The sequence below is a fragment of the Gallinula chloropus genome (genome assembly GCF_964237585.1).
Source record: "Gallinula chloropus genome assembly, chromosome: 1".
Taxonomy (NCBI): domain Eukaryota; kingdom Metazoa; phylum Chordata; class Aves; order Gruiformes; family Rallidae; genus Gallinula; species Gallinula chloropus.
The window spans coordinates 69,072,140-69,100,021 of NC_140085.1; the positions used below are offsets into that span (position 1 = coordinate 69,072,140).

General features: G+C 35.9%; 1 protein-coding gene across 1 annotated transcript in view; it reads right to left on the reverse strand.

The window, feature by feature from the left end:
* The window catches only part of CCDC91 (coiled-coil domain containing 91), a gene marked incomplete at its 5' end in the record, with an annotated part of 107,096 nt that overhangs the window by 65,047 nt on the left and 14,167 nt on the right, over window positions 1–27,882 (reverse strand). Inside the window, one exon of the mRNA XM_084275369.1 lies at window positions 5,280–5,357. Coding sequence (XP_084131495.1) covers window positions 5,280–5,357 — 78 coding nt within the window. The remainder of the gene's footprint in view (window positions 1–5,279; window positions 5,358–27,882) is intronic.

Here is a 27,882-nt window from a genome sequence, read left to right on the forward strand (position 1 = left end):
TTAGAAAATGATTCATCTAATTCATCATCCTGTCTCCACCACGAATTAATTTCTACTACTTTACTTTAGGTCAAAATAACTTAACCAAACATTGAACAAGAAAACAGGGAGCAGGACACTATTAAATTCTTTCTTGACCCTTGGAGAAGATACATTAGCTCTATAAAACATAATCTTTCACTGGTTACATCATAACTCCATTCTTAGCTAGTACTCCTACTACCTACTCACTAGTTACTTATTAAATATTTAAAATATTTTTGAGAATGTCTTTTTCAACTGAATCCAACTTATCTACTTCAGCTCAAGACATTGTATATTTTCATGATCAGGCTATTTTCAGGTGAGCTTCCCTAGGTGAAAAGGAAAAATGACCATTTAGGTGTTATGGAATAAAGGGGCGTTATGTACAGGTGAGTATTAATCAAAATGAAAACAAATTCCTACATAGGTCAGAATCAACTCGCAATTTACAATAAAGTATGTTCAAAATGAAATAAACCAACATGTTGGGCTCAATTTCCTAAATTGTTTCCACTCATAGTCATAGAATGCTACCAAAGGTTTAAAGAGATCTTGTGCTGTGAAATTTTACATATCAAGTCAAAAAGTATTTCCTCTGGAAAATTCTTCTCACAAGTTATTCTTTATTAAAGGTCAACATATTTTGATGTGCATCAGGGTAGAAGAAGCCTCATAGTTTCACTAACCACTGTCCTGGTTAGATATGAACTGAATTTTTGTCAGGTGTTTCAAGGATGTAACACAAAAGACATCTGAATCAAATACAGTAATAGAGCAACTTGGATTCTGCAAATTGGCAGAACAACTTCAGTTTGATTTTCCACTGCTTTTGGTACAGCAGTAATGATCAACAACTTACTGTTTGAATACAATGCTCAGTTTATGTAGGTATCTCAGTTTTACTGGCATCTGAATTTAAATGATTTATTTTCCACAAAACACTGTTCTTCCCAGACTCATGCCAGAAACAAACTGCAAACTCACTCTTAATCAAAACTTTCAGTTACTGTAATATTCAACACCATATTTATTTTTCTATAGACAGAACCACATATAAGAAGTTTTCATTACTAAAAAGGGAGGGAGACATTTTCACAATTACTTTAAAAATATCAAGATGCTTTAATCAAGAATGAAATATTTTTCATAGCCATATCTTTGGAAGATTGAGACTTGACTGTACTTTTATCAGAATTTTGTAGAGACATTTTTATAGTAGCATTACTGTTGCACATGAGTACCTCTATATTGTAAAAATGACAAGGTATGTCTCCTTTCCTAGTCATCAGCTCATCGTGACGAAAGTGATGCTGAATTATATTCAAGGACCACTTGAATTCTATTCCAATTTACACATGGTCAGGTATAGAAGTTGGAAGTGAAATACAAGCCCTTGTAACAACTTGTGAATTTATCCTATGTGTGAGGCCTTTCTGAGCCAGTATGTCATCTTGGAAACTTAGTAACCTAAGCCGGCCTTTTGAAGAGCTGAGAATGAGCCACATTTCAAGACTTCTCCCTCCTCAGCAGGGATAAGCTACATCTAAAACAGATATCCTACTTGTGCAATGAAATATTTTAAATTTTCCTTTGTTTATTGGAGGGTAACCTTTAAGTTTAGAGGTCTATTACTGACACAAACATTTCTGAAAGACAATCTGTCAGCCCCCACATATGCCATACTTCACAAATCTGCCTGTTCCTACATTCTGGGAAGCTGAAAAACCCCAACCACCTAACACTGAAAACTGATAGGCAAAACACCCACTGTAGGGTGGAAGGGCTGGAAGGGACTTTGAATCATGAAGTTAATGTCCATAAAAGGAAACACATATCTGATTAATGCAAGCTGTCTTTCAAAAGTTTAATAATTGCATAAAACAGTCTAAGTAAACAAATACCAGCAAATAAATACACCTGCCTGTAACCTCATATTCTTTAAAACTTACATAAAAGGATATTTTATATGGTGAGAAATGTAAACAAAACAGATTAAAAATCTTAACTCGTCTATTTACAGAACTGTGACAATTTTAGAACAAAAGCCTGATTAAACAAGCAGAGGAAAAATCCTTATGTTGCTAATGGTAAATATCTTAAAATGTGACATGATCCCACAGGCATCATTTCCAAGATCTACATTTACTTTTCTTTAGTGCAGTTAATTACCAGGGATAAAAGTTTAAAAAAATAATGACATGAAAGACAGAAATTAAACAAAAGTATGTAAACATGAGAAGGGGAAATTTGTTTTCCCATGTTTTTCTAATACAAATTTTGTGACTTTATTTTAAACAGTTTATTTGTTGAAGGGAAGATAAGAATGTAAGACTTAACAATGGCCAAAGTTTCTGAAGCTTTGTGCTACAAAGTATCTAATTGTCTCTGTTAATAGATTTCCCAGCACATCCAGCAAGCTAATATTCCAAAGACAACTGCAGTAATTCAAGGAGCTTTGGTATATTAAGATCCTTAAGATCAAAACATTCGGTATTTGACATCTTGTATAAAATCCATTTTAGACACTGTTGCCATATTAAAAAGGACTAGTCACAACAAGGCTAGGAATTGAGAGGGTGTCGTCTTAAACTTGAGTGTTGGTCTTCCAAGGGATGATGTAATTGAAGATCAATGTGGCTAGCATCAGAGGGGAACAGCCATAATTCCAACAGAATCTGGTTAGGGCCATGAGCAGGGACTTGATTGGAATAACCTCCACCGGTTAGGTTTACTAAAACCCAAGTAATGCAAAATATGACTGTATTCATCATAAATATTCTCCTTGCCATGCCTTTTAAATAATTCAGTAGACTTGCTTAAGTGAATTTCCACAGCCAAGGTAAGTTGGAGATTAGATAGCACTTTAAAAAAATACTGAAAATGGAAATCACTTCTACATATAAATGATATATATTAGTGTAACATAATCTTAATGTTAAAGAAGACAGATTTCAGCATAAAATTAAGCATAGTTAATTGTAAGTCAATTAAAAGAATCAATGATTTATTCAAGGACTAATCAGATTTACTTTACATTCTTAACAAATGCTGTAAGTAAGCCTCCTTATTTGGTTGTGAGTAAAAGATATGAGTAGTTAAAAAGTATACAAAATGTGACATATTATTTCCACAACCACAATTATATTTTACACATTTACTTAAGAAAAACATATATCTTAAACCTATTTCATACTGAAATATTAATCATGAACTAACATTTTAAAAGAATCCATGAGATTATTTTCTCAAACAAAAGTTTAGATCAGTTTTTTTCCCCACACCAAATTCTCTGATGAATGACTGTTTTTTGGGTTTTGTATGGGTTTTTCTAAGAACATGGTAAAAGTTTCTAGAAAGATATTTAAACTATAGACAAAGAGCCAAAAAAGCTTGTTTTTTTTTTTTAAACCTAACACACTTTTTTGAATTTTTCTTGCTACCCTGAAGAACAACTCACTGCATGTTTTCAGACAAGGTTGGTTGCAGTATTTTACTCAGAGACTGCCTATCTGATGTTATTTCTCCTCAGAGTACTGTGATCTTTTTGACCAAAATATGGCAACTAGCTACATAAGACAACAGGAATATCTGTATGAAGTATAAACATGCCATGGTTCCCTGATGTTAAAGAATGTCTTTACATAACTTGAATATAGTCTCTAAGAAATAACATGATAAATATGCATAATTCTTAGAATCACAATATTCGATTAAATATCTCATTTTTGGTGCCAAATCATAGAAACCGCTAAACATAAATCTCCTCTTCTAAATGGCACATCAGTTCTTCCCAGTTGGCAGGTAAAATATTTTTTCAAATATCATTAAGGGACATGAGTAACTTTCCTCTGGAATAGAAACTTCTAAAAATTTTTCTGGATAGGTTTCCTTGAGATGAAATGAATATAAGTTGCAGTGATGGAGACAGACATTTTTCTAGAAATCTTACAGTTTCAGTATCAGCTAGAACACTACAGACAGTTACTAGCAAAATTATTAAATGTTTTATTATGAGTTGTTGCAAACATGTACGATGACTAGAATTAATTCAGACTTTTCTGAGCCTACACCATGGACTACCTTGAAGCATCATGAGGTCATCTACAGAGTGGCAGCTCTCAGACTTGAAGCTTCATACACCTACCTTACATGTGAGAAGCCCCATAGAACCTCATTTAAAAAAAAAAAGTAAGTAAAAAGCTTTGCGTAATATTTAGCTCCCAAATTTTGCAGCAGATTGACTCTCTGTCACAGATGACTCTCCTGGATCTGCATATCCTTACAGCCCAGAAAGAAACATACTTTGCAAGTTAAGTTTTGGGTATTTACTGAAAACCAGCCAGGATGGCTTGCTACAGGACAATGCTTCGATATTTCTTATCTCATTACCAAAGGAAACCTCACTCCCTTACCTCAAGTCTCGTCTCTGGCATTCTTGCTTCTAGCAAGTTTAAACCATTCAGCAGTTGGCCCTTTTCATCCTCCATGCCAGATTATCCCTTGGTCATGAATTACCACTGCTGAACAGTTACAAATTGAATTTCCCCTTCATTAACTACATCGTGAGATTTGTGTTCCCAGCTCACAACTGTCTACCAGTCCTCATGGTTCCTTTCTCATGCTCAAAACCTTCTTTTCCATTTCCCATTATGAAGTTTTTCCCCTGTTGGATCTTCTTTACCTCTTTAAGTCTAATTACAATTCTTCACGTTAACTACTCCTTCTCCAAACCTGATTCAATTTTTGTCATCTGTGGATTTCTTACTAGAAAGTTTCTGTAACACCACAAAAGACAAAAGATTCACCCTCCATGACAGCATCCAGTTCTTTCATCTTACCTACTGAGAGGGAACTAGAAACAACATGAGAGAAAAAGCCTTATTTCATCCTTAACTTCTCTTATTACTGCTGTGCAGGTAAAAACCTGCTGATTTACTCTGTGAGGCTGCTTTCCTGCAAGTGCAGTTTGTTGAGAATGACGAGGTCCAAAATGGGGATATGTGATAAATAATCAAACCTGAAGATAACCACACGACTGAGCATTTTTGGCTGGTTCTGGTTGTAAGTTTCATTACTGAAAGTGGCTAATTTCAGGCCAGTCTAAATTGGAAGTAACAGATAAGACAGGCTTTAAATGAAAGAGGTTGAGCAATCGGAATAAGCAGTACTAAAGAAGACTGCCTGCAGTACATACTTGTTATATACAATTAAAATAATATTATTTGGAAATAGTGATATCCTGGTAACTCATTTACCTTGAATTCTTCAACAATAATACTCAAGGCTTCATGTCCAGCTTTTCTCATATCTTCTAACTCCTCCTTATGTTTTTCCTGTACAAAAAACATGGAAAGATTATAAGCAACATAGACACCTAAGATTTTTAATCAGGAGAGTAAAGACCAATTATTTTCTTCTTTTTTGGTATCCCTCATGAAAAAATGGCTTAGATATTGCACAGATAATCAATTCAATTTGACCTAGCATTAAACTTATTTTTCTTTATGTCTTCATTTTACTTAATTCCCAAATAATTCTAAGTTGTTCTTTGATGTTAGGGTTGGGTTTTTTTCATTTTGTTACTCTGATTTTTCTGATTTCTTGGTATACCTGTGGATTGCAAGGCTTCCACATAACTTTCTTAGTAATGTTATTTACTGCCTATATTAATAAAAATGTTGAAATGGACTAATATCAGATTCAGCTTCATCAGAAAAGCACACCCTTCTCCTACTCAATATATATCTGCTTTAATTCCTAAGATTCACAGAAAAGTGATTTTGCATAAGACATCCTGAATGTGTTTTTCAAATAAAGCTCTGCTGTTTATTTTATGTAAAAATAATGCAGACAGGAACATTCTAATATTTTTGCCTTTACATAAAAATGTTTGCTTGTGGTTTTCTGAGTCCTCAATGTGAACACCTCATTAGATTCCTAGCAGCTTTTCATGCTTATCTATGAGCAGTGCCACTTTTTCAAATCACCAGTTAGTAAGATGATGAAAAACTGCGTCCTCCTTCATTCTCTGTTTCAAGGATCTGTTCTTAAATCAGCTAGTAAAGCAGGCCAAAGTGCTTTAAAACACCTTGGAAATTCGGCACAGAAAGTAGAAAGACATTCATCACGAATGTTACCTTGCAGTAATTACAGGGCAAAACCAGACACAACTTACCTACTTACTGCATTTTCTGTTTTATCATAAAAGGCCATATAACACCCTTAAAAATAAATTAATTGTTCTGAAACTTTATATTTAATTAGAAGTTTCTGTTCTGACATTCAGTTCCTTTCTTCTGAAAGGGACATTTTAGCAAAATGTTTGAGATTATAGCTATAGAAACCTCTTATAATTGGCTGAACTATAACGGAACATCCAGAATCTCCTGAGCACTACTGGGTTTTGTGAAGCCCTTCAAGAATAACTGATATGATGCAGAATTTAAGATGTAAATATTCTGATGCTTAAACTGCTACATCAGATAACAATGCACAACATCTGGGTAAATCAGTTTAATCGCATTGTGATGCATTGATATCACCAATACCACAAGCAAGTTAAACTCAGATGTTACACATGAACAAAAAAAGTGCTGAGCTAGAAATATTTTTACAGTACAAAGCTACAGGACTGGTATAGGAAGGAGAAATGTGATCCAGTGCTTAAATCCAAAACTTCACAAATCATTCACAAATATGCTCCATTTGAAAAGTGAACACAGATGAAAAATGAGAAAAAAATTAATTACTGTAGTGGCATATCCTGGATTCACAAATATGAAAAAAGAATTCCCTTGAAAGAAGGTGGTAATGGTCATTAATTATTCTGTCTGGGAAACAATCCACAAAAAGCCAAAACTGAAAAGATTTGATGTTGAGAAAAGTCTTTAAAGAAAAGTTAAAACAGTAAGATTTCCATTTAAGATCTGTCAGAAGTACCTTGAGCGCAATTATGAGACAAAGTAGATTAAGTGTGTGAGGAAGTAACATTTAATTCTAGTAAAAAGTACAGCATCTCTCACTAGCATTACCAGGTAAATCAAGACACAGAGCAAAAAATGCAGTTTGCCCTCTTATAACTGATGAAAACAGCTGAAGCAACAACACCAAGGTATAATTGCAAACACGTAGATTCCACCCAACACATTTTATAGTACTTACTTTCTAAAAGTAAAGGATGGTGCAGACCTGAAAATGTAATATTCAGATTTCCTATCAAAGAGAAGTGTTTTGTGTTTTCTGGCTCTTGAAGAAGTCTCCTGCATGGTTTACATGACTTCAGAGAGTTTTTTTAAGAATGTTGTTGTTCCTTTATTTAATAAATGCTTTTAAGAAAGGAATTAAACATGACTTGAAATTTAAGCAAAAACATCTTCAGATGACTTTCACACCCTCCTCTTGTGCCTTCTGATGGACAGAATCTTACATCAGAACACTGGCAGGAATTAAACATAAATTCAGTAAAAAGAAATATTAGGTTTATTTTGTGATCAAAATCTTGACAATCGTTCCAGACACCATTAGGCATTCTGTGTGGACACAGTGTGAAACCATTGAGCATTAAATTACCTGCTATCAAGGTTTCAATTTTCTCCATTTTGGAACTCTTATGAGGAAACAATCTATCTGTAAGAATACACTCTTTAATGATACCGAATTTACATGTATTCAGAAATACATAATATAAAACTTGAATGACAAGAATGAGAAAATGGGACCAAACCTTTAACATTTTCTCACAATGTGAAATCCAAGTGACTCCAGACTCTCCTTTTCTTTTACCAGAGTCCTGTGAATCAAACCACTCTGGAAGATGGATCCAAATGCCTGGTGAGCTTCCAAGGGATGCAGTTTCCAAGGACATGGCTGCGCAGAGAAGCCTTCTGAAGCAGCCATGACAGCAGGAAATGTTGTTGACCACCTGTCACAACTTGTCACTGCCTGCCAATTGCATCAGCACTTCTTTCAGCAGGTCAAGAGGTCCTTCTCCCCCTTTGCTCTGTCCTGGGGAGACTGCCTCTGGAATATTGTGTCCAGTTCTGGGCCCCTCAGTTCAAGGATATAGAACTCATTGAAAAAGTCCAGCACAGGGCCACCAAGATGATTAAGGGAGTGGAACATCTTCCTTATAAGGAGAGGCTGAGGGAGATGGGCTTCTTTAGCTTGGAAGAGACTGAGGGGTCACCTTATTTATAAGTATGTAAATGGTGAGAGTCAGGACAACGGAGCCAGGCTCTTCTCGGTAATGGCCAGCAATAGGACAAGGGGCAATGGGTGCAAGTTGGAGCACAGGCAATTCTATGCGAATATAAGGAGAAAATTTTTCACTGTGAGGGTGACGGAACACTGAAACAGGCTGCCCAGAGAGATTGTGGAGTTCCCCTCTCTGGAGACATTCAAAACCCGCCTGGATGCATTCCTGTGTCATTTAATCTAGGTGATCTTGCTCTGGTAGAGGGGTTGGACTAGATGATCTTTTGAGGCCCCTTCCGACTACGAACTTTCTGTGATTTTAGAACTTCAGCTGAATTGCTTTCTAAATCATTTCTGTATAAGTGAACCATTGTTAGTACAAAGAGTTTAAGCAGGTTTTTTGTTAACACACAACATTTCAACAGAAATGCAGGGTATGTGACTGTATATACTCGGCAGTGTAAGGGCAACACCACTCAGAGTACTACGTTAGATCCACAATAAGAGGATTTATGAGATCTGATGTGGAAAGAAGACAAAGGCCTCAAACTTGTTGTATTTCATGCATTTATTTACCCTTAAGTTGAAACATTTTTCCGCTTACTTAACGGGTAGACTGTTCTGAAATGTTGGGTATGTGCCTTTCACAGACTCTGCACAGATTCACTACTAACCACCTAGTCTGGCATGGTTCCAAGTCACACATATGATAATAGCAATAAGTGAATGCATATGCAAGGAGGGAACAAACAGGTACTATCTGTCTCACTTTCTTTTCGTCTAATTCAAAGGAACTGCAGTCATTATCAAAACTGGATGCTTAGAAAAATAATTTTGTGTCAGTACTCCTAACACATGTCAAAACTAGCACCAAAAAAAAGAGACTCAGTATTGCAAATTAGGGCCACCAGTCACCCAAAAAGGAAGCAAATAGCTACATATTAAAGTATCAATTGATTGTAATCATCCCCCAACAATAAATACCATAATAATTTCACAATCATGGTGCTATAGTGGGCATAACTAACACCAAAAAAACCCAACATTTTCTAAATAACTGAAGAAATTTATATCATGCCTATTGTGCTTATGACATTGTCTCCACAGGTATTTTTCCACCCTGATCTTTTTTCCTGTGGTCAGAGCAAATGCAATTTAATTTAGATCTTCCTCATTTTTTCAACAGGTTATCAATATTTATAATTTCTAACATTTAAAAAAAATATAGAACAGTAATACACAGATAAAGCAAAAGCCAGTACTGCAAAGCAGCACTGTGAGATCTCATTTACATGAGGGAAACAATGATAGACGAAATAAAATCAATTCAGGAGAAAATCCCAGATTTTTGCCCACTTTCCCAAATAATAAAATGTGATCCATGAAATAAAATCCTATATTTTAGTGTCAACTGAAATGATGTGCTTTTTACAGTTTATATAATTTATTCATAAACCTCGTTTAAAAGAAAAACTCAGGGAAAACACGCCAATAAAATACTAAGTTAATGGAAAGTGTCCACATTTTAACTGTGGAAATGTTTCTGTAACACATGTTCAGAGTCTTATAATACTTTTATACATATATATATAAATATATATGTAACATGCAAGCCAGTTATCTGAGCTGATGCTGACTACTTATCTTCGGTAAGGCTGTGGTATCTTCAGATTTTGCTGCAAGCCTAAGTCAAGACCTTAGAAAGTGACATACTCTTTTCCCCTCCTTATTTGTGTGCTAATGTAAAAAAGCAAACTGTAGTGCCTTGCAGACAACTAAATTAGAACACAAAATTCAAATCCACCTTACACAGTTTGATGTATACGATTACATCACTAAGACTCCCCACATTGGACTCAATTCTTCCATTACATCAAGATTTTCCTCTCCACAAAAATTATCCGACCTTTTTTTTTTTTTCAAAGCATGACTGTAAAACATAAATTACATGTAGTATCATAATGATTCTGTTAAGAACTCCTCATTTGAAGATGTGCATTTCCTCCAGGGCACACAAGTGTAGAGAAAAAACAGTATGACTGAATACAACAGAACTGGATCACTAAAAAATTGAGTGGAACATGACGAGAGAAAGCCCACAATGGCTAATTAATATACACACTAGAGTGTGCTATTGTATATAAAATACAAATTGTCACTATTTCTCTGTTCATGTGAACTAAGTATGTGAGCTCTCCAAAATCAAGACACAGAATTGCCTCCACATGTATAGATAGCCATGCAAGTATTTTCATTTTGGTTGTATTACCGACAACTTAGTGAAAGATACAGCTGAGAACCTAAAGACAAGGAATTTTTTTCTAGGAAGGAAAGAAAGATTTCAGATTTAACTGAAAATAAAAGAACATAGTATAATGTACAACCATAAATTTACCACAGGAACCAATAATATAATTTATTTGATATTATAATTTATTTTATACACATAAATATCACTGCTGCCCCATAAGGAAGTCATAATACCGCAATGAGGTCTCCTCTCAGCCTCCTTTTCTCCAGGCTGAACAAACAGAGGGACTTCAGCCACTCCTCCTAAAACATCCCCTCAGGTGAGTGAGTGTGAATGGACCAGCCTGCTGGGAGAGGTTATGACTGATTAAATGTGAAAAACAAAGTAAAGGGAATAGTAAGGAAGAGCCTGTACATGCCCTGAACTGATACATAATTATAGCTCCCATGCTGCATGTAAGTAAACTCTTCAGTGTATAACATGGATCTCTACCCCATCACATGTAAGACATTAATACTGTGTGAAGAACACTACAGTTTATATCTGTTCCTTTATTCTACAGGATGTAAATATAGAGACTCTCCACTGAAGAGGACATTTAACAAGAAAAACAGGAGTTAATTTGCACGCAGAGCAATGTGTTAATTAATAACTAGTGTTCTTAGTATTAATATATGTTTTGCTAGTAAAACTGTGCCATATGGTAAATAGAACAGTACACATTTGGCTCAGAAAGCATCCTCTGACTGCCTTCAGGTTTCAAAAACACTTTATAGTTACTTCTGTGGGACAGAGTTACAACTGTGCCAGGGCATCTTATGCCACTAATGCTTTCATACTTCTCCATAAAATCTAAATGACAGTACATAAAAGTAAATGAAAGCAAAGAACAGCAGCAAAAACAAGAACAATCCCAGGGAAGTTCACAGAAGAGAATGCTTCCATTAAACAATTCAGTAAGCATGAAAAGAATTCTTATCTTCATTAGGACATTCTCATGTCTTATCTCAAGAGCATCACTCTTCACATTAAATTAAATTCCACCATTGTTCGTAAAGAACGAAATATTAAGTTGGAAAAAGTTGCCAGCTGTCATCAACAGCTACTGATACTGATATAATACCCAACGCAAATTGTTATATTCCATATATTTACTAATATAGTATTTATGTATTACTGTAATGTAGCATATTATTATAAATAAATATGTATGAAAGAACTTCAGGAGAAGATATTTTGTTCTTTAGATAGGAAACTGACCTACAGCCTGCAAAGGGACCAAAAAAAAAAAAGAAAAAAGACTGCGGAAGATTAAGTTAACTCAATGAGGAGGAAGTCAAGCAGAACTGCCAGGAGGCCTGTGGGGATAAACAAGGAGTTCCTGACAAAACTCAGAACCAAACAGAAAGCATACACAGGTTGGAAGCAAGAACATGTAACCTGAGAGGAATACAAAGACATTATCCAAGCATGCAGGGATGAGGTTAGGAAACCCAAAGCCCAGCTGGAATTGAATCTGGCAAGGGATTTCAAAGACAACAAGAAAGGATTCTGTAAGCAGAGATGGCAAAAGGAAGGCTAAGGAAAATATGGACCCACTACTGAAGGAGATGGTTGACCTGGTCACAAGACATGGAAAAAGCTGAGGTACTAAATATCCTTACTAGCAAGACCAGCCTTAGTGAAAGAGAATCAGGACAAGAAATATTTAAGCAAACTGGACATAATTAAATACATAAGGCCTGATGACATGCACTCACATGTGCTGGGGGAGCTGCCTGATATCTCTGCAAGGACCCCCTCAATACTCTTAGATCGATCATGGAGATTGGGAGAAGTGTTTGTGGACTGGAAGTAAGAAAACATCACTCATATCTTGGAAAAAAAGACCCAATGAACTACAAGCTGATGAACTTCACCTAAATAACTGGGATGAATCATGAGGACCAAAGGGTGGCTGTCAGTGGCATGAAGTCTGTAGCTGAAGGCCAGAAACAAGCAACGTACCCCAGGGGCAAATGCTGGGTCTGATCCTGTTTAATATCTTCATTAATGATCTGGATGGTGGGGCAGAGTGTACCTAGAGCAAGTCTGCAGATGAGAAAACTGGGAGAAGTGGTTGATATACCAGAGGGTCAAACTGCCATCCAGAGGGACTTAGCAGGCAGGAACCTTGTGAAGTTCAAGAAGGAAAAGTGCAAAGTCCTGTACCTGGGGAGAATAACCCCAACCACAACTATACTCAGGGGCTGCACAGCTGGAAAGCAGCTTTGCAGAAAAGGACCTGAAATGTCTCAGGGGACAAGACGTTGAACACGAGCCAGCAACATGCCCTTATCACACAGAAGGCCAACAATATCCTGACCTACATTATGCAAGCATTGGCCCCAGGTCAAGGGAGGTGATCCTTCTCTTATACTCAGCACTGATGAGACCATACCTTAAGAACTGTATCAAACTCTGGGCTCCCCAGTACAAAAAATAAACAGACATACTGGCAAGAGTCCAGTAGAATACCAAGAATGATGACAGGACTGGAATATCTCTCAGAAGAGGAGAGACAGAGACCTGGGCCTATTTAGCCTGGAGAAGAGAAGGCTCAGAGATGTCTTATCAATTTATACATATACCTGAATGGAAGGTGCAAAGTGGAATGAGCCAGGCTCTCTTCAGTGGTGCAAATGACAGGACAAGAGGCAGTGGGCACAAACTGAAACACAGGAGGAGCTTCCATTTGATAATCAGGAAACAATCTGTGCAGTGGCACAGACTGCCAAGAGACAGAGTGGAGTCTCCCTTCTTGGACATGTTCAAAAGCTATCTGAATGAAGTCCTGGGCAACTGGATAAATAGCCCTGCTTGAGCAGGTAGGTTGAAGTTGATGATCTCCAGAGGTCTTTTCCAACCTCAATTATTCTGTGAACCACAATTGTATTTACCAAGCGCTAATCTACTAGGTGTTCGTTTTAATCCTCAAAAATTTTGCACAGAAAGTAGTGAAAAAAACCTTGCTATTGTATTACAAAGCAAACACATTTATGCACCTATCACAGGTGAACTCTCACAAAGGACTGATTGCCTACAGTTCTGTAAAGTATATATGCTGTTTTCTAATGTTTATTCTGGATACAACCTTTTCTTCCTAGATTTAAACATACAAAACTTCAAACTTCACAGTGAGTACTAATTAAAACCACCATTTATATCAAAAAAACAACCTATAATTGAACTAAGGATACCTTCTGTGCCAAAATCTGGTAACATTTCCATCTGCAGCTTTGTTAACCTTTAAGAAGTCATCGATGTATGTTTTGGAAATATAACTAACTGAAACAATGCATATCAAATTTTCATAGAGTTGTAGTATTCATAACGCATACTGATGTTCATAGCACATTCCTAGGGCACAGCTTTAGTCTTTTCATGTATATTTAAAACCCCAAGATGACTACAAAGAAACCTGACTCTCAGTCCAATAGCTTCAAATGCATTCAGGCAGAAATTCCACTTAAGCATTAATAAAAACTTTCTAAGATTTACTTCTAGAAGATAAGGTAACAATTCATGGCATCGTTGTATGTAAAGACTCTAAGATTATCTTTGAAATTTTTCCAACGTAATGAAAAAACAAATTGTTTTCTTCCTTGGTTTTGCAGTATAGAAAGTAAATTGAAGTGTAACAAACAATCCTACTTACTACAAAATCAACAAAGTTATACCTTTTTATTTGAATATCCTTTTTCATTTTCAGCATCTGAACTACTTTCTTTGGCTGCCTCTTGATACAAAGTTTAGGAACCAAACAGTGGACATAACACCTCTTTCCAATCTTAACTCTGATTCGTAAATACATTTTGGAACACTAAACCCATTCCAAATCAGACATGCTATGTGAAAAACAGTTGATCAACAGCTATTTTCCCAGTACAAGTAAAGCAGCTCCAACACAAAGTGGTTGCTGTATTTATTCAGGGCTACAAGTGTTTTTTCGCTTGTTAGTTGAAGACGATGGATGAAGGGTATGATGTGGAAGTTGAACGATAATGACAGAACTTACAGGACAACCAGAGACACAAATAATCACCTTTTCATTGGGCCACTGTATTGTTCCGTTAGAAGGGTGACAAGAATTTAGATCAAGAGACAAAATGAAGAACAGTTTAGGAATCTGAGGATCACATCAGACTTTGGGATAACACAAATGCCAAGACAAACAGGTGCTGAGGAAGATGACAGCAAAGCCTTATATAGATTTGTTCAGCTGAAGATCTGCAAGACAAGCCTCTCTTGACCTTGTTGTTCAAGAGAGAAGCCAAACACGTGTCAGTTAGACCATGCTCACCAACCCACAATGAAAACTATCTGCAGCTTACTCCCTTACTCCAACATTGTCCTTGCATCCAGAGAATTGCTATCGATTTGTAAACTTGGAAGATTAAATAGTTGGATATTTGTTTTACATACCTGACAAATTAATAAATAATCTAAGCATGCGGGGGGGGGGGGGAGGGGGGGACACGGACACGGACACGACACAGACCCAAAGAGACCAAATTTACACCCTCACCAGAGAAGACAAGAAAGTAAACCAAGAAAGCATGAGAACTAACTTCTCCCTTATTTTAAGATACAATAGTTGTATGTTTTCTGAAGGTAATGGTTTGCTGCCTAGCATGGCAAAAATTCCAATTAGAAGGAAGCATCTCCCACAGATAAAGGTACCCAAATCACAGGCAGACAGATTTTATTTAAAACCATGAAAAATATTCTGTACAGCAGTGATTTAAGTTTACAGTAACTGATATTGTGTTTAGTGTAACAATTCAAATACTGCATTAATCAGATGTTTGGTTCAGGCATTCCTGGCCCTGCCCTTGATTGCTAAAGTCTTTTTGCTGGCAGTGAGATAGGCCAGATCGGAGTAAAATATTCCAAATAATTCAGCCTGGGGAGTACTCCCTGGATTTGAGTTATGACCTTAGTGACTGGGAGTGGGCTATTTATTTTTCTCTGTTTATGACCAAAGTATTAAACCACAAAATCACACAATCAATTCAGGTTGGAAGGAACCTCTGGAGGTCATCTAGTTGAACCTCCTGCTAAAAGCAAGATCAACACTGAATTCAGACAAGATCATTCAGATTCTCATTCAGTCAGACCCTGAAAACCTCTGAGGATAGTGATTTCACAAACTTGCTGGCTAAAACATCCCAAAGCTTACCTTTCCCACAAACCAGGCTGTAATTTCTCATGTTTCAATTTACAACCATTTCCACTCGTCCTCCTGCTATGCAGTTCTGCAGACCCTGCCTGGATCCATTTTTCTGACATCCTTGCATGTATTTGACATCTGCTATTAGGTTCCCCCTACACCTACTCTTCTCCAGGTTGAGGTCAAGATATAATGTCTACTGCATTCCTCTCATTCACAATCTAGGTGTTTCATCACTGGTGAGGCATGGTTTTACATCAGTTGGTAAATCCATGTGGGCTATTCCCAATCACCTTCTTAATGTGTTCAGAACTAGCTGCCAAGAACATTTGCACCATGATTTTCTAGAAGACCAAAAGACTATGAAGCCTGCAGATCTAGCCATCATACTTCTTGTCTTTTTTAGACAATCAGAGACTCTCCTCAGTCTCTGAGTTGATACAGAACTAGGTCATGGTGACAACCAGCCCTTATAACCCAACTAAACCAGTCTACCCTCCTGAACTCTGTTGTCTCTTCTCTCCTATGCTTTGTCCCCTGAAATGGCTCAGTTTTATAAATGATGACTTCACCTCCTCATCTTCTCTGCCTTTCTAATGAGCTGATATTCACCATCCATGCTAGAGATACAGCCACACAAAGTACCCCACATATCAGTTATTTCAAAAGTGTCGTTGTTCAGCCTCAGCACATGAAGTTCTAGGTTCTCCTGCTTGTTTCCCAGATTACATGTATTTTCATATGCACATTTGACACTGGCCCGTGAAAAATGATTCAATTTTTGTGTTGCTTGGTGAGAGGGGGTCTGGTTTGGGTTACTTCATTTACCATTCTCCACCTCCAAGGCAACTACACTCATACTTCTTAAAAAGAAATAGATACTAAACTCATGCATCTAAAAAGCATCCCCATGGAAAACTGTAACGTGCATTTATTTATTAACTTGTGAGCTAATGGAAGGAGATATAAGCAGAAAGAGACTTTTACTTACTGTGACACACTGATGATGTTGAACTAAAAGCCAAACTACTTACTCCAGAGGAGTAAAGTTACATGTCTGGAGGCGGTGTGGGTGCAAAATCTAAACAATCTATTAAATAGGCATTACAGTTAATTTATTCTCTTCTCTAAGCAAAGAGGTCTCTTGAATCACAAAAAATCTATTTTTTTTTTAATAGATACAACTTTCTGGAGAAAGTCAGCAATGGTTGATAACACATTCATTTACTTACAGCTAATTAAAAGCTTGTATAATGTAATAATACATAATATATAATGTCGGGTTTTAATTGTTTGGGCTTTTTTGTTTGTTTTTTGGGTTTTTTTTGTTTTTTTAATAAATGTAACTGCAAATTGAAAAACAAAAAGACCTGCTACATTTTAAAAGCTACAGATCATTAAAATATGCCATCTAATTAATTAAAAACAAAAAGCTAATTTTGTGTAAATTGATGACAAAAGGAAAATGGATTCATAGAGATAAATACTCAGAATTCTAAATCTATAGTGAAAACAACAGACATTACCCATGCTTTTCAAAAGATACTCTACAAGGAATAAAACTCAAGATTCCTGATGTGACTGTTTTTTCTTTACACACTCTATTTACTTCTTGATTTTGATGAAAGCAACACTCAAAGAAAATTGTGAGAAAGATTCTTTCAGAAACAATACCATTTCTTTGGTTTTAGGAATCAGTCTTTTTGAAAGCATAAGAGCATAGTATTAATTGAAGTATGAAACATGAAATTTGGGACCATGTTAGAAAAAAAATATATTTAAGTCAAATCTATCCTTCAACTGAAAATTTATTAACTTCAGTTGAAGCTGTACATGAATATGCAAAGAACTTGCCTACTAGAGAAAGTGTTCAACCAGGAAAGAACTAAAAACAAAAACCCAAACCTGCCTAGCAACTTCTTTCCTGCCCAAACGAAGATCAGAGATAAAGTGACATGAACAGAATTAACATGGATAAAATTTCATTTTTGTCATCTTAGAATATTTCCTTTTCCCATTGTCTCACTTTGAGAACTGCACTCTCATCCCAAAATCTGCACATGCATAATTTTGAGGTAGTGACTGATTTTCTCATTACTGTATATGACATTAATTCATTCTCAAGGTTATTTTCATTTTGCAATTACATTGTTTCTAGAATACACTCTTCTCCCACACACACTCTTCCTGCCTTTCAATGATGGTAAAACCATGGTTGTCATCTTTGATACTTTTTTCTTTGTAGAACAGCAACTCTCTCCACAGCTACCTTTTTCATCTATTCAGTATGATGCATTTCAAAAAAATCCTGTCCAAAACACTACAAGAGGGGAAAAAAAACCCCAACTCAATCAGAACAGACCTTCAGACCTTTCTTCTTGTTCTGAAGAAGTGAGAGGAAGAACTAAAGGGACTCTAATTCAGAGAGAAATATCACTTCCTCCAACTCTACAAAGCCCATACATACACCACCCCTTTCAAGAGTTCATTGGTTCCTTTCTACAAGCCAGCTGGCAGGGATGCAGAAACAAGTTCACACTTTTTTTTGTTGTACAAGGAAAATTAAAATGTAAATATATTTTAACAGCCTGTAGAGTTAGGACTGAATTTGATGGAAAGCTTTAACTGTATTTTAACTTTGTTTGAAACTTCTTGGTATTTTACACTACGTCAGACCTCCCACAGATTGGCTAATCCAGATGAGAAAAACCATGATTAAGACACGTTCTTGTTCCGAGCAGCTCCCCTTTTCAGAGAGGCACAAACGTTGCTTACAGTAAGGCTCTTGGCTAAAAGTCTTTTCAAAAAGTGAAAACAAATCCTGCTGGAATACAACCTTCTTCAGCTGAATGCATACAGATTTACTAAGCATATGTAAAGGTATTTATAAGACTGAAGGCCACATTTAAAAACCTCAAGTAGAGCAGCAGACATTAAAAAATATTTTAAAAGAATCAAAAAAATGTTTTGTCCAACAAAATACTATTCGGTCTTGTCCTGGTTTTGGTCAGGATGGAGTTAACTTCATTTGTAGCAGCGGATGGAATGCTGTGTTTGAGAGTTAAAATGGGAGTAGTGCTGATAACACCCTGATGTTGTTAATTGCTGTCAGACAGTCAAGGACTTTCTCAGCTCTTCATGAGAAAGGAGGGGAGAAGCCAGGACAGGTGACCGAACTGACCAAAGAGAGTATTCCACGCCAGTTACGTCCTGCCCAGGATATCGGGGGCTGACGGGAGGAAGGCTGAGGGCGGCTCCGGGACGCGCGGTTCTTGGGGGACGGTCGGGTTCTGGGACGGCTCTGGGTGGCACGGCCTGAGCTGTGGGTTCAGTGAGAAACTGCATTGCGTATCAACAGCTTCATATATTTGTGTTCTAAAGTCATGTTAGCATTGTTATATTGTATCTTTCTGTTATCTTAGTAAACTATCCTTATCCCAACCCACGGGCCTTTTAGTTTCTTGGTTCTGGGGTTATCTGCCCCATCCTCTTCCTTTTCCCTTCCCTTATCTCTCACCCCACCCCCTTCCCTCTTCCCCTGTTCTTTTCCTTTAAGGAGCAGGCAGCTGCGTGGCTCTCAGCTCTCAGCCGGGGTAAAACCACGACAGGTCTCTATTGTGCAATTTAAGATTCATCAGCTATGGCAGCTATGGCAGTGATTGGTATCCGATAATTTAATTGGTGGTGACAGAATAGGAATATGTTGAAAGTTTATGAAATACTGTAATAAGGAATTGCAACATGTCTCAAAAAGCTGGGGTTTTTTTTAATAAATATTCTGTTCTCAAAAAAATGTGCAAGTAAAGACAGACACCTTTGCTGTAAGAAGTGGCCAAGTGCCCCTAGACTCTTGTCAATGTAAGAACTCATTAAAATATTAAATGAAATACGAGGTATCTTCAGATGACTACTGTAGTCTTTGTTTCAGGATAGCTACAATATTCTTTCCAGGCATGTGAGATGTCTACTGCAGTTTTGGCTGAATACCATAAAGCTTTGAATAATTCTCCTTTGTTAACGTTGTCACCATATTTTTAGTAAATAACAGTTTAGGATACCTAAAACCTACTTAATCTATCTTAAAACAACAACACTGACTGTGGTAAAGCGATACATGGCCAAAAAATTGATCTTTATAAGCAGTAGATCCAAGACACATCCACTGAAAAAAACTTCTCACCATTCCAGCTGCAGGCAGCTGCTTTTCTGGCTGGTCATCAGGGGATTCCGTGCAGGTAATGGAATTCCCGGGTGGCAGAGATATGATCTCACCCCATATGAAAATCAGGAATTGTTCTCCTCTAGTGACCAAAATTACATGTCTTTATTTACCAGAGGATAAATTAAGCAGATCTAAAGAAATCGATAACAATATTGAAAAATACCGGATGAGCACTGGAATACTCAAGCAGGAAGGAGAGCAAAATATCCCTAGAAGAAAATTTCACCATAATCTACTACAGATTTTCTTATGTTAAAGCTGAAGTGTTTACTTACTCAGTATTAAAACTGCCAATGAAAATTGCAATAACATAAAAAGCATGAGTTTAATATAATACTTAATAAGAACATGTATCAATTATCTTCTAACTTACAAAAATAATTACAAAAATTACACTATCATAGAACTGTAATAATATCTTTTTAGTAGTGTAACAATATCTTTTTAGTAGTTTTAAAAATTCATTATTAAATAGTACAGTTACTTACGGGGGGGAGGTTGGTGTGATGTATTGTCTTTTAAACATAATATTTGACAAAATAGTACCACAAAATCAGGCAACAAATTGAAACACTGCTTGAATTTATGGTTTAGTTCATGAAGATGGAAACACATATCTCCTTTTCTCCTTTATCACTAAAAAGAATGCTCTTCAATCATAAAAATTACTTTTCCAATTCCACAGGTTGAATAAAAAGGGAGATCCAGAATATTTTTTCATTACTTCTTGCTTACTAGCGCAAAGTATGGTCTTCCTTCTTAGCCTCCCTGAAGTTACCTAGCCTTATTTCAAATTCTCTAGATAGCAGATGAATGAAAATTTACATTTCAATGACACACTCCTTTCTATAGACTTACCTCAAACCTCAGACCTTTGAAAACCTAGCACAGGAACTTGGATTGCTCTTCCTACATAAAAAGGAGGTACATTAGGCAAAGAATTGCTACCTGAAATTATTCTTAATACACAGAAAAATAGTATAAAACTGTAAGATATTTAAAATTGTTCTCAGTCCTTTATCACAGTATCTTGGATTTTTGAGCAGTAAATGTGAAAAGTTTGATTAAATTCAATTTCATTATGGGGTTTTTTTCCGAAAATTAATGTTGATCATCCTACATAATTATTTGCTCGAGGATGCTTAAATTTGTAATGTATATCCAAAACCAAAATATTTTGTCTTGCAATACATTCAAGTACTAGGCTTATTTTTAAGGAATTGCATAGGACTAGGAACGTCTGTTTTGCCTCACCAGCCTTCAGGTTTAAGAACAGATGTTCTAGTTTTCATTCGTATCAGTTTTCTTTAAATGATAAAACCTTAGCCAAGAAAAGTAGAAGAGTTCTCAGTAGTTTAAGTACATGATTATTTTAAATGTCACATGCTGTTCTGGATCTTTTAAGCTTTTAATGAAAAAAATATACAGCAGCAAAGTTTTTTTGGTTTGTTTTGTTGGTTTTTTTAGGAACTGTAACAGTGATCAAAGTAATTATAGTGTCACTATGGTTATCTGTAAGCAGAATCAAAAATAATCAGTGCAAGAATATACACCAGAAAATTGCTTTGACCTTATAAACAAGTATTTTTATTTGAAGGGAAAAATGGAACAGTAATCTAGTTATGTATAGAATTATAATATTTAATATTATTAAAACTTTTATCTTCCCTTGTCTCCTCCATCTCCCAAACATTATTTTATCCTTTGAAATGTCTCATAATCAGATGGTAGTTTAAAATTCTTGATGATAAAAAGTTGCTGTATTTATATTCTACAGTGATCACTGCAATAACTAATCCTTTACCACTCTCAACCGACTTCCCAATATCGGGAGCTATACATAAATGACCTGCTACACAACTCTGCAGTAGTTTACAACACTAGTTATTTGTTGAAATTAAGATGCTATACATTTTGCCTACATACTAATATTTCAGCAGTTTACTCAATTAAAAAAAGCCTAAATCTTAAAGGTGTAATTATTAAAGAACTTTACGAGTTCACAGCGAATGCATAAATACATTTAACTCCGATGTGTAAGCTTGAGTTTTTCTTATTTATGTAGTATTAAACTCCAGTGTATGAATTAATTAGATAAGAATACAGTTATAGAAAAGTTGTTTAATACCTGACAAACTGTATATTTCAACTGACCAAACTATTCCAACATCAAGCATGTATTAAATATAAAAATTAATAGGGAATGAAGCAGTAGGTTTGAAGGTGTTTAAGTAATAGGTTAATTAAACAATAGTTCATAGCTTATTAATTAACTATAAACCAAATAAGATGATTTGTAGTTAAATGTCAATAGAGGGACAATTCTTCAAAACAGTTCCCAAAATATCATCCTAATGTTTGCTATGTATCTTATTTCCCCCAAGTATATAAACATGAAATACAAAATTTTCTTACAAGTATTGTCTCATTTTGAATGATGGTAGCTAAGATTTAGTGTTTTGATAACGAGCAGTGGCCAAGTACTAACAATAATTACACTGTCTCAGACACCTTATATTAAACACAAATAGGACTCAAGTGGATGCAGAGATATGGAGTTCTTTTGGTAACATTCCCCACATTTTTAAGTGCAAACCAAGTAATAGATAATCAACCCAGGAGCACTACCTTAACAGTACAATTACCCGAGTACACGGGTATCCAAACAAGGATTTCTTACTTTTGAGTAGAATCATAGAATCTACTGAGTTGGAAAGGACCCATAAGGATCACCAGGTCCAACTCCTGGCTCCACACAGGGCCAGCCAAGTCAGAGCATGGGACTGAGAGCTTTGAACTCAGTCCTTTTGAACATTTCTATTATCCTCCAAAATACTATTTTTACTGAAACTAGATACAGTGAAAATGTCAATGAGATGAGCTTGGTAGTAAAGAAATCCAGCTTCCCAGTATTGCATATTGGATATTTCAAACCATTTCAGTTAGAATTTCCTTATTAAAGAGAAAAAGATGAATCATCCTAAGCACACTCACTGTGAATGCACAAATGGAGATGTGCAACAGCTGCGACTTGTAACACACTGAGTGTAGATGAGTCAGTGCGTTCGGGTAAGTCTAGGATACGCTGGCATAAAACTGGTCAGGACGGTTATAAAGCAGAGAGGACAGGAATTTTGTTTCCAGAGAATATTACTCCACATACTTACAAACCAGAAAAATGAAAGTTGTCTAAGCACAATTTCTTGCATATCTTTAAAATCAGGGAGCCACAAGAGGAAGAGAACCATAAAAGAATAACAGGTACGGTATATGACTGTAACTGAATTCTACAAGGCAACTTAGTCATTCAAAGCTGTTAAGTAACAGCACAATAGCATAACAGAGGTATATTTGAACATAGTGTATTTTTAAAACAAAATTAGGATGCTCAGCCTTATATCCACTCTTTTAATTAAACATTCTGGAAAAAGAGAATTAAATAATTCATAACAAGAGAACTTAAGTTTAAGAGGAAAACTTAAAGGGAAGAGAGCAGAATCTTTTCCTAACAGAAATAAGTTATTTTTCCTCATACTGTGGAAAAATAATTTAAAGGAAAGACGACATCAAAACTGTGGTGGGGGGGAAAAAAGAGGTCAAAAGACAAACAGTTCTGAAATTATTAATAAAATAGAGACTTTGAATAAAAATTTGTGCCTGAAAGAAGAGTACATAGAACAACATTAAAAAAAACATTAAAAGGTGAAGAAATAAACGTGAGGTATCTGGCACACACTTGAAAAAGAGGTGGGCAAGGGACTGTTGCCATATCCATAAATACTATTAACAGTTCAGCAAAAAAGACGCATCACTATCTGTGAAGTTGCCTTTTCTGAAATGCCCCATTTTCAGTGTTCTCTAATTTTAAACCCTGCTGTGACCTGTGAAATTTCCTGGAATCTCATTTATAAATTTAGCTGCAGGTACAGTAGATAACTTTTTCACACCTATTTTTTGTTATTAGCATTCCGTCTCCTCTATGTCTGCACCTATATCCAACCTAAATATTTTCTTAGAAGATGGTATTTAACAGGATGTAAGTCATATATTAGTTTTGTAAGAAAACATACATTTTCTAGTACTGCAGCCACAAAAAGCACCTACCTCCGAGACATGTTTCCAATCTCATGCAGGACACCTTTTCCAAAATCATAAATCATAGATTCATAGAATGGTTTGGGTGTACTCTTCTGGAAGGAAAGACCAGGGAGGCAACAAAAGGGTGTAGCCTTTTATGTGAGAGAGGAGTTGGAAAGCATGGAGCTCTAGCTTGGGATAGGTGATCAGCCAAGAATTTGTGGGTCAGGATTAGCAGGCAGACCAGCACAGTGGACATTGCTGCAGCTGCCTGCTATAGACCAGACAGTCTACAGGAAGATAATGTAGTTGAAGCCTTCTTTAGACAACAGGAAGGCACCCCAAATTCACAGGTCCTGGTCCTCAGGAGAGACATTACCCAGCCCAGTATTTGCTGGAGACACAACACAGTTATTCTCTCAAATGCTCAGAAATACCCATATCTGAGGCAAAATCATACTCCCCAGTTGCCAACACTGGATAAGAAAAGAAGAGGTGAAGGCAGATCGAAGGCACAGAAGGGCTGAGTATCTGTTAGGAAAGGAAGGTCAGGAAAAAGTGAGGAAATAGAAGAATGCATAAAAAAGGAGGAGGGGGCAAAAATCCCATGGTGCAGGCAGCCAGGAAGGAAAAAGGTGCCTTGGGAAAGGCGCAAACTGTAAGAGTTACCCCCAATTCACAGTCATCTGTGCCCTATGCACACCAGCCATCCTGTGTCCAGATCAGCATTGCATGGCATCACTGTTACAGGAGAAGAAATACTAACCCTTGGACAAGATCACACAGGGAGTAGGGAGGAGGGGTGATATCTATGATTACTTTCTCACTCCTTAATCCCAATTAGTACCTTTTATTCAATTTTAACTGCTGTCATTCTTCCCTTCCTGGAACACCACTGAACTTCCAGCCCTCAAAACCACAGCTCTCCAAAGCTGCTTTACACTACTCAGAATCAACATCCCTACTTGCTTCTGGAACATCTTCTGTCATCATTGCAAATCTGAATTATGCCATCAAGACAAAACAGCAGTTCTCAGAATCAAAAAATGTAACGCCAACTCTTCAAAAGAAATTCTTTTCATTACAGGAAGTTTAACATGTAACCACTAGAGCTACAGCTTACTTATTCACTCATTTCTTCCAATAATATAGAGATTACTATGACAGTTTTAATCTAAAAATCAAAGATTTTAAGATACATTATGAGCCTTAATTCAATTCTGAAAGCAAGAAATTCCATGAAGTGTGGCAGTGGGGCAACAGTTAGGACACATCATTTTAAATACTAAAAGAGGCAGGGGAAAAATTAAAAGAATCCGCACACATAAAATCAGGTGTCATCACATTAAGACACATTATTTAACATTCCTTTTTCAAAAGCTTATGACAAAAAATTTTACACATATCGGGTGCAATTTCTAGGATACTTACTATGTTCAGTCCTAAATTCCAAGTACATCAAAATGACTATTTGTTTCTACTTAAAGGCAAACTTGTATGATGAACATAGCATTAATCTAAACTTTTAATCCTTACACATTTTACAAAATATTTTAAAGTTTTGAAGTATCATCTCCCAAAACAATGAGACAGACTACAATGAAATATGCATTCTGTTTTATATGAACATGTGTGATATATGGGTCCAATATATTTTTTTAAAAAACCAAAATCATCACACAATGTTAAATAGAATTAAAACACCCTTATCACTGAGAATAGGGAAGGGAAGAAATTATCTCAATATCATAAGTTTACCTTTTTTTATCTTAACCAGACTTAGCATATTTTCATCATAATTTGAAGTTTTGTAATTTAATGTTACATTTGCACAGGTACTCAAATGAAAGATTCCCAAAAAAATCAAGACATACAGTTATAAATACATTAAACATCTAATACCAGCAATGGTTGTACTTAGGTTTCTATGCCTAAGTGTTACTTCATGACATAGTGAAGTTTCTTTGGATAAGTACTGATTTGTCTAAGTTTTCTTCAATATAAGTTCCTTCTTTTACCTTTCCAAAGCATCATTTAAACACTATCTGACCTGCTATTTTTATGCAAAAAAATAAAATTGAAAATGATGTTATAGTATTATGGTAATTCATTTCTAATCATGACTTTTTGCAACAACAGGAATATTGTTAAATAAAATAAGAACATTCAAAGCACTTTTTCTATAAAAATCTAAGAGACATTCCTAAAAAACCAAAGGCAGAACAGAAATAAAGGTTTAAAAAAGAAAACATTTTTGGTGCTTTCAAAGCAACTATAGATTAATTTTGAAGAATAGGTGCCAGTTGCCAAAAAAAGAGAAATCTATATGAAAAAGAAGGATCAACTACATTGTTCTTTTAAAAAAACCAAACAACAGCCTGCTTAACTTCTAGAAAGGGTTGATGATGGAGAAAAATGTGTACAACCGCAAATAGAATTTTCCAACAGCAATGCAGTCTCACTTCAAATACGACTATGTGGTAAATCAAAGAAATAGCAGGGGGAAAGTATGATCCATTTCTTAGTGAATCATCAAAAACACTTGTCTGCAGATAGACCAAACATCAGAAGTCTTATCACCTAAATGATCTTTCCAAAATTAATTTCAAACTCAGAGCACTAGAACCCAGACACTATTTTCCTTTCTCGAACTAAAAGTTCCATCTCTGATTTTCAAATAAGGGAACCTCACCTACTAAACCGGAGCATTCATTTCAGTACTGATGGCTTTTGACTATATTAGAAATTGGGGTGCAGTAGTTTTAAAATGCAGCATTCATTTCTACAACATATTGAAATGAGGTCACAGCAAAAAAAAAAAATTAGATTTATAGGATTAAAATGGCTACTAATTCTGCAGTAAAGTCAAAACCATGTACTACTAGTATTAAATGTCTTGAAAATATGTGGCACCTAATATTTAAAGAACTGAGGTGTTAAAAGTTGAGATGAATATGTGCATGACTGATAAAAAATGGGAAAAATAAGACTGACACACAGACACAAAATCAAATACACATTTGCACCTGTTTCCTTTATGTCTAAATAAGCAAGGAATTACAAGGCTAAAACGGTATTCATGCAACTTTATGGCTGCAACACTGCACACAAGAAAACTAAAATTACGCTTCCCACAGCAATTTCAACTGAGCTACATTTTGTATGCAAAGGAGTTAGAATTGAAGTATGTTATTCTGCCTTTTAAATACTACAAACACTGAAGTGGGAATGTGGGAATCATAACTCTAATTTTACCAGTTTATATGAATTCAAGATCTCAAAGAGAGCATCCCATTAAATACCCAAACAAGTCTATAACAGTAGTTAACAGCAATTTGTTTATTCTTTTTATGAACCCACTGCTGCTCCTCTTCTGTCTCTGATTGTTGTAGTAACATATGGAAACAATATTAAGAATCTGAAATTACTACATGCTCTGTTCAATCTTGATTTTTTAAAGCTAATTTTATTTAGACAAAACACAGAACTTTTTACATTTTATAAAGCTGGCAACACTCCACAGTCATCCATCAGTTAAATGCTAATACTACAGCAAAGACTTGGAATTCTGCCTCTTGCCCCCACCCTGATTAGGAGCACTGATTATCATTCCCCTTCAATTCTTCCATTTTCAGTATTATCAAATTAAGTATAAGACTTTTTTCACACCTATAATGAAGAAAGTTTGTCACTAGTCCAGAACAGAAGTCACTTCATCAGCATGCTAACCCAACTCAGAAAACAGGCAGGCACCTGTGATAGGACCCAAGGGAACATCATAAAGCTGCAACAGGGGAGGTTTAGGTTGAATATTATGAAGATGCTCTTTCCTGAGAGAGTGGTCGAGCACTGGAACAGGCTCCCCAGGGAAGAGGTCAAAGCACTGAGCCTGACTGAGTTCAA